The sequence below is a fragment of the Procambarus clarkii genome, chromosome 20 (assembly GCF_040958095.1).
Source record: "Procambarus clarkii isolate CNS0578487 chromosome 20, FALCON_Pclarkii_2.0, whole genome shotgun sequence".
Classification (NCBI taxonomy): Eukaryota; Metazoa; Arthropoda; class Malacostraca; order Decapoda; family Cambaridae; genus Procambarus; species Procambarus clarkii.
Window position 1 is genome coordinate 48,226,297 of NC_091169.1, and position 8,892 is coordinate 48,235,188.

Sequence of the window (8,892 nt, forward strand, 5' to 3'; positions counted from 1 at the left end):
CTCATTTAAAGAGACACCAATATGGCTGGGAACCCAAAAAAACTCAACCGACTTAAAATTACTGTGAACAAGAAACAGCCAATGCTGGATCTCGACAACAACTGGATGAACCGGATTAAAGGACCCGAGAGCCATGAGGGCACTAAGAGAGTCAACAACCACAAAGGAAGATTGACAACGAGAGAGCAGGAGACGAAGAGCAGAGAGAATAGCATAAAGCTCCACTGTGAAGATGCTAGTCTCCGGAGGTGAGCGACACATAAGTGTGATCAGGAAAAACAACAGAGTTGCCAACTCCGTCCGAAGACTTAGACCCATCGGTGAAGACGGAAACGGAGCGGGAGTGAAAAGAAAAGTGCTCAAGGAAAAGGCATTTTAGAACCGAAGGAGGGGTAAAAGCTTTAGTGATGCGGGTCAAGGATGTACAAAACTGCAGAAGGGGGACTCTCCACGGGGACAAAGAAGGAACAACACAAGGAGAAATATTACAAACACGAATGGAAAGAGAATCCTGTAAGAGAGACAACCGGACAGAAAGAGGGAGGTGGTGAAGAGGAACAGGAACTGCAGGAGGGGTAAAAGCTAAAGCACGACAGAGGCGAGAGGAAGAATGTTGCAAGGACTGCGCAAGATAACGAAGACAGGAGCGATCACAGCGGTCCTGGAGAGATAAGAAGCCAGTGTCAACATACAAGCTGAGGACAGGAGTCGAATGAAAGGCACCAGAACCGAGGCGCAACCCAGTATGGTGCAAAGCATCAAGACGGCGAAAAGTAGAAGGAGAAGCAGACGAGTAAGTAGGGCAACCATAATCAAGCTTAGACAGGACGAGAAAGGAATGAAGAGCAAGGAGAGTGCGCCTATCTGCCCCCCCAAGAAGTATGGGGCAAGACCCGAAGGAGGGTAAGGGCCTTAGAGCACTCAACACGGAGGTAAGAGATATGGGAAGACCAAGACAAACGAGTGTTAAAGAATATCCCCAAAAGCTTCGCGGAATCTTTGTACTCAAGGGGATGACCATAAAGTGACAAAGAGGGACGAAGAACGACCCGTTTCCGAGTAAAAGTCATGGCACAAGTCTTAGACGTAAAAAACTTGAAGCCATGATCGGTCGCCCAAGACGACACGGCATCAATCACAAGTTGAAGCCGGCGTTGAAGGAGAGGCAAATCATCACCCTGACAGCAAAGGGTAAGATCATCGACATAGAGAGCGGAGAAGACGCCTGAAGGAATTGAGGAAAGAAGACCATTGAGGGCAACCAGAAAAAGAGTAGTGCTCAGAACACTACCCTGGGGCACACCTTTGTATTGCTGAAAAGAGGGAGAGAGAGTGGTACCAAGCCTCACCCGAAAGGAACAACGAGAGAGGAAGCTGTGGAGAAAGAGGGAGATGACCACGAAGGCCAAAAGAATGAAGCTGGGATAGAATATGATATCGCCAAGTGGTGTAGTAAGCCTTTTCCAGGTCAAAGGACGGCAACAACGGAGGTCCTCGCAGCAAAAGCAGTACGAATATAGACCTCCAAGTTCACCAGGACATCTGTCGTGCTGCAGCACTTGCGGAAACCAAATTGAGAAGGGGAGAGGAGGTGATGGTGTTCCAGGAACCACATCAGACGAACGTTAACCATACGTTCAAAGAGTTTGCAGACACAACTTGTGAGGGCAATAGGGCGAAAGTCCTTAGGGGATGTTCCCAGAGATTCCGGTTTGCGAACAGGGAGGACAACGGCATCTAGCCAGTCCTCTGGGACTGACGACGACTCCCAGATCCGGTTATACAGACTCAGTAAATACCAAGACGTGCACGGAGGGAGATGGCGAAGCATCTCATAATGAAGGCCATCGGAGCCTGCAGCCGTAGAACCGCAGAGGGCCAGGGCAGAACGAAGCTCAGAGAGAGAGAAGGGATCGTTATAGGGAAGTTGAAGACGAGTGCAGAAATCTAAAGAACGAGAGTCAAGGACAGATTTACGAAGAAGGAAAGATTGGGGAAGATTAAAACCAGAGCGACCTGCAATGTATGCGTCACATTGTACCACAGAGGTGAAGGACCGGTGAAGCATCGGGAACGAACTTACCCGCTATCTTGCAGATACGCTTCCATATCTGTGGCAGAGGAGTTTCGGACGTAATGGTAGAGACATAAAGATGCCCAACATTCACGTTTAGCCGTATGGATGGTCCTGCAGGCCACCGCACTCGCCTTCCGAAAGAAAACAAAAGAATCGGCCGTCTGCCGACGGCAGTGTCTCTTCCAGGCTGCACGCTTACAGCGGACAGCCCGAGCACAGTCTGCATTCCACCAGGGAACGCACTTCTGTGGACACCGAGAGGAAGAGCGAGGAATAGAGCGGAGGGCAGTGCCGAAGACGGTGTCATGAAAGAGGAGAGAGCGAAGGAGAGGCAGAAGGGAGAGGTCAGAGAGAGCAGCACTGAGGGTAAATAGGTGCCAGTCCGCTTTAGCAAACTGCCACCTAGGGAAGGAGAGGGGAGGGTGAAAAGAGAAAAAGGTAACAAGGATGAGGAAATGGTCACTGCCATGGAGGTCATCAAGAACCTGCCACGTGAAATCTAAGTAAAGAGAAGAAGAGCAAAGAGAAAGACAGGAAAGGGTGCGAGTTCGAGAGTCCAAATGAGTGGGCTCACCAGAATTCAGAAGAGACAGGGAAGAAGGGAAGATAAACGGCTCAAGAAGGCGGCCTCGGGTGTTCGTCAGAACATTACCCCAAAGGACATAACGACAATTTAAATCACCCAGCAGGAGCACAGGCTCCAGCAAGAAGTGCAGGTGGTGTTTCAGATCAGGAAGAGAAAGAGAGACACTCGGGGGAAGATAAATGGAACAAACGGTGTACCAATTCCCCACAAAGATACGAGCAGCAGAACAATGGAGAGGCGAAGGAAAAAGTAAGGGGACGAAGGAAACATCAGAGTGAATCAAAAGAGCGGAAGAGTTGGGAGCCCCAGCAACAGCCGAGAGGGGGGGGGGGGATTTGGGGAAAGAGAAAGGAATATCCATGAAAGCGACCAGGACAAGCACCAAGCATCGGCTCTTGGAGACAGACACAAAGGGGCCAAAATCGCGAATTCAACATCAGCCTTCACTGACAGGTGGCGGGGAGAGTCGATAGACGGAGGAGAAGGATGGGAAGGAGGATCGGAGGGAAACGAGGAAGAAGACACAGGAGACATGACAGACTGGGTAGAGAGAATGGGAACCCCCAGACAGAGGACCAGGAGGGGGACCCTTCAGGACAGAACTCAAAGGAACAGAGGAGGGGGCAGTAGGCGTATCAGGGTCCAAGGCCCGGAAACGGTTGCGAGTCTGAGGAAGGTGGGAAGGACGAGGAGAGGAAGAGCGTAACACGTGAGCATAAGAGAAGTTAGCATAAGGCGGGAGCCGGTTGTTACGACCCTGGGCTCCTCAATTGGAAACCAGAGGTCAAATTGAGCTAAATAAACTACCTTATAGTAGTGGGACGCATGGCGAGGTGTATTTGTCTATCTTTCCTGCCAGACGTAAGACGATTCTTGTTTCTCAAAGAGCATTTAAAGACTGAGCTTGGGGTTGATTATTAAGTAAATAAATAGGCATCAACTATGTTTACAAATGATTAGAAAGTATTAAAGAAGATCTGAGTAAACTTGGATATAGGGCTGCTGTACGATTAGTTGGGTAATCTGCCGGCAGCAAGGCAGCTGAGGAAGGAGACTGGAGACGGTCTGCCTTCTCTGGGCTGGCGTTGTGGTGAAAAGAACTTCCTCCTCTACCTCTTGTCTCTCTATTTCTGTGTCTAATTACCAAGATAAGTATACTGTATTGTGTCCACGTTGTCTGGCATAGGCGTGTTCTAATGTGTAGAGTATTATACTTTGTATGAATTAGGTGTTCCTAGTGTTTATATGCCTAGTTATACTAAAGGGGTCCCAGTGGAACCACGTGGTCTCCCTACCCTAAGCTGACTCAAGCTTCTAGCTCTTCACTAGTAGTACTTTACCCTAGCTTGTTCTCAGTGTAAACCTTGTATTCTGCTTATGTGGACCAAGGCTTTTAACGTAAGATAGTGTGGTAAAGTAATTATTATTATTGTTATTGGTGTGAATGTATATGGAGGTTGTTAAGGGGTTAATAAATAAGTTAGTTAAAGGAGTATCCATTCTTCCTGTGTAGGAGATCAATGATCAACCTCTAGACTGACAATATCTGGTAGCCAATTAATATTCACTGTTATTTTTATTTGGGGCCGGGCCTTACTGATCTCCATTGCTAGAGATACATCTTTATTCTAACTACTGCCCCTACATGAAACAAATGGGCAAAAGTTTCTTTCACCCTGAATGCCCCTGTTACCTAGCAGTAAATAGGTACCTGGGAGTTAGTCAGCTGTCACGGGCTGCTTCCTGGGGGTGGAGGCCTGGTCGAGGACCGGGCCGCGGGGACACTAAAAAGCCCCGAAATCATCTCAAGATAACATCCATTTAATACTAGATCCCCCCATAGAACATACCTCTATATATAACACCGGTGAACCTGGCGCCTCGCCTCAGGAAAAGATAAACGCTCCCGGTGCTTCAAGTTGAGGACGGCTGCCTCAAGCTTGTAATGGACACACGCACGGGAGAAGGCAGGATGGGCCTCACCGCAGTTGAGGCAACGAGCCTCGGGAGAAGTGCACTCCGACTTAGAGTGACCTTCGCCACCACACAAAGGACAGAGAGAGACAGTCACAGAGCAGCGGAGGGCACCATGCCCAAACCTCCAGCACTTGTTACAGAGCCTAGGAGAAGGAATGTACTCCTGGACAGAGCACCTGGCACCAGCAAGAATGAAGGGTCCTACCTTTAAAAGTAATCTTCACAACCCGAAGTGGCTGACGGCGACGACCACGAGGGGGACGAGTAAATGTGTCTACCCGGAGGACAGAATGGCCCTGGGCCTCAAGGATATGCTGAATATCATCGTGGCAGTCCTGTAGATTCCGAACATCGGTTGCAACATGGGGCGGAAGGAATATAGTGCCAACACTGGCATTCAACTGAGCGTTCTTGGAGACCTGAACAGGGGTCTCGCCAAGGCAGGATAAAGCTGCCAAGCGGGAGGCCGCATCCTGAGAAGGAGCAGCAACGACACGTGTACTGAGATAGGTGGGGTTGAAGGTGACAGAGGCATCTATGGAATCAACAAGGTGCCTATGAAGGGAGAAATCGTCAGGTGCAGAATCAAGAGGGAGGAGATCAAAATATCTGGCCCACGAAGCGGGACCAAACAAGGCTTGATAGGCATTAGAACAGGAAGGAATCGAGCGAGTGCGGCCGTGTCGAGGACGGCGTTGAGAACCCCCAGAGAGGGGTTCTGGGTTAAATGGCACAGTGGTCACAACTAGAGACTGAGCCGTGCCAGGGGACGAGGTGGTCACCACCGGGGGCTTGGGACTCGACCCAACCACAGAGGAGGGAGGGGAGTAGTCAGGAGGGTCAAAGGAGGAGCAAGGTCGGGGCCCAATGCAGCAGGGGCTGCAGAGCCCCGCTGCATTCCAATACAGTCCGACTCGGGGGCTTGGTCGCCCACCCCACGAGACTGAGAGGGTACAAGAGGAACATTCAGCAACATAGACAGGAAAAGAAACACTTTCACTCACGAATGTGCCCCCACACCCACCACGGAGCCACAATTAGAGGCAGGACACCCAACAAGAAGCTATCGCCGATCATGTCGGGGCCCTCCTAGGGGTGCGTCGTGAGTATACGCACCATAAACGCCACCTTAAGAACCGTCAGTCCGTCGAGATCGGGTTCAGTGACGAAAGGAGGTTTGACAATGAAAGGTTCCCCTCACTCGAGACGTTGGGTACTACAGTTCTATGGGTGCAAGAGTATGCCTCCTCAAGCACCCGGGCGTCAAAATAGAAGAAGTCCAAAGGAATAACCAAAACAAGAAAGATGTTGGCAAAAAATGACAAGCAGATAGGAGAAGAGGGGGGAGAAAAACGAAACAGAAGGAAAAGGAAAAGTCATTCAGCACAATTTGAGAGGACAGCAGCAGGAGCATAAGGCCACAAACGGACAGAGGACTGTCCCAAGGACCATCACATTCCGGCAGCCGCCCACTAAGCCCCCCCTCACGGCATCAACGAGCTGAACTGGGAGGAGGGTACACAAACACAAGAACACGTGAGAGAGCCAATCACAAAACAAACAAGAACGAAACAATACTCACATGATTAATCAACTGCAGTTGGAATGAATAAACATTTATAAAGATAATAACGAATTCTCATTTAAAGTTACACTTACAAACTATAATAATTCTTCGAATTCATACAAACACAGAAGTATATAACTTATAAACATCTAATAAACATTTCTGAAAGACAAATATTACATAAGATTAATGTATAACTAATATTTTATATTCAACATTCGATAAGGAAAAGAAAAGGAAAAAAACTTTATTACAGGCAAAATAAACTCCTGGGAAAAAAACAAGCAAGGGGGAGACTTTAAAAACATAAACCGAATGCAGTTTTACCGCCGAGACATTGTTGTTTATTAATGCAAGTCAGCTAATATTTTACAAATGTACTAGCTGGACCCGGCCACGCGTTACTGTAGCTCAGCAACCTTTCCCTGTGCCCCAATCCTCCCCACCATTTCCCCCTTCCCTGTCCTCTCGTCCTCCCAGCCTTTCCCCACTCCCCTATCCCTTCACCCTCACCACCATTCCCCCCTCCCATGTCCCCTTGTCCTCCCCACCATTTCCCACTCCCCTGTTCCCTCGTCCTCCCTACCATTCCCCCCTCCCCTGTCCCCTCTTCCTTCCCAACATCCCCCACTCCCCTGTCCCCTTGTCCTCCTCATTATTCTCCATTCCCTCGTCCCCTTGTCCCCACCATCCCCAAACTCCCCCATCCCACCTCGTCCTCCCCACCATTCCCCACTCCCTCGTCCGATGCATTCCCAAATGATCTGATGTTCCCACGAGAAAAAATTAGAACAGTTAAAAAAACGAAATGAAAAACAAACTATAATCATGAAATGAACGGTATGATAAACAACACATCTCAATTCCATCGCAATGTCACACAATATAAAATGAAAATGAAAATAAATCGAAATCTATGAAAATTCAATTTATCAATGCAATCAGAAACATTGAAATGGAATCATAACATATTTGGTATAGCGTGTGTTGCTCTTACGTCCAACAGATGGTGTTGTTTTTCAAAAAAGCATGTTTTTACCTGTCACAGGTGAGGCATGTATATAGTAGGTATATAAAAACAAGCTCCTTTTCAAATACAAAGTTGTATCAGAATTTCAAAGCAATTACAGCAATTACAGCAATTACAGCCGGTGCAGACGTTTCGAAGATTTCCCTCACATGAAAAACAGTTTTAAAAAAATATATTTTTCCCGTTACAGACGTGACATTTATATAGTATGTATATAAAAACCTGCTCGGATGCGAATGGAACATTGTGTGAAAATTTCAAAGTAATCGGTGAAGATCCTTCGGAGATTAGCGGTTATGCACAAACGAACATTTCCATTTTTATTTATATAGATAGATATGAATCCTGTATGCTCCTGTATGTATCTAAAATTTTAAATTTAGATTCATTCAAAAGGTGATCCATTTCACAAGAGTAATCTCCGATAAAAGAAAATGTTGGCATCAACAAACTATCCTAAGGTACACCCTTCAGGCTCCTCTATCCGAGTTTAAGGTTCCAAATGAAACATATATCCAACAGTTACATGTTGTTGTTGTTGTTTAAGATTCGCTACATGGAACAAAAAGTTCCAAGTAGCACGGGCTATGGCGAGCCCGTAATACATAGCTGGAGTAGTTGTTTACACATACACGTTAATGCAGCATAAACGGTTGGGCTCCTTGTCCTTAAATATGGAATGCGAGCACCAGTATTCACGTTGACAAAAAATTAAACCAAAAGTTATCCAAAGTTAAGTTATCCACATTCTTATCCATATTCTTATCCACATTCTTATCCACATTGTTGCAGCAATTTGCTCAGTTGATTAATGACCGAATTGCTAATAAAACCATAGACGGACAATTTCATATATATTGGATCTTTTTTTTTTTTTTTTACTGTCGTGATCTGAATAGGACAACATTTCTTTTGTAAAAAAAATTCTTATAGAAATTTGTATCAAATTGTATCGAATTTCGTCAGGAAATTAATATCGAGATCCCAATAGAACTAGTGGAACCTAAAGCACAGTTTGGCTCTATTTAACACAGTAGTGATTACATTGTTCTGAAAAATGTCAGGTACAAGTGAAGGAAGGGAACTTTCAGGAGAAGGCGCCAAGCCATTACGACTATATAGCACTGGGAAGGGGTCAGGATAAGCTTTTGGGATGGGACGGAGGGAAGGAATGGTGCCCAACCACTAACAGGTTTTGTTTCATATTTTACATACAACGAGAGTCAGGTCAGAGAGGATGGGCAGCGCCAGGTGGTCAGGTCCTGAACATTCTAGAGTCATTTCAGGTGTTAATTGTAAATAGTTTCCCTCGGGTCAGGTGGCATCAGGTGACCTCGCTTTCTGCCAAGGTGATAATTGCAGACGGGTGGTTGTGTTGTTTCCATCAAAACAAGCCGCTGTCTAGGTGTGGTAGGAGATACCCCTGACGCTCTCTCCTGGTAGGCGGAGTTTGGCTCCTGATAGATACCCGTGGATACCCCCACGGATAGATAGATACCCCCCTTAAATACCCGTGGAACTGTACATTTAAGCCATTAAGGAGGACAGTAGTAGATAGATCGCTTCACTCTCTCTCTCTCTCTCTCTCTCTCTCTCGAGAGAGAGAGAGAGAGAGAGAGAGAGAGAGAGAGGTCCCAGCATCCCAGACGGGCCGT

At 47.0% G+C, this 8,892-nt stretch overlaps 1 protein-coding gene across 1 annotated transcript in view; it reads left to right on the forward strand.

Moving 5' to 3' along the window:
- Window positions 1-232: 232 nt before the first annotated feature.
- Window positions 233-8,892, forward strand: part of LOC138366878 (putative surface protein SACOL0050) — a 13,126-nt gene continuing 4,466 nt past the window's right edge. The window contains exon 1 of the mRNA XM_069328168.1: window positions 233-320. Coding sequence (XP_069184269.1) covers window positions 233-320 — 88 coding nt within the window. The remainder of the gene's footprint in view (window positions 321-8,892) is intronic.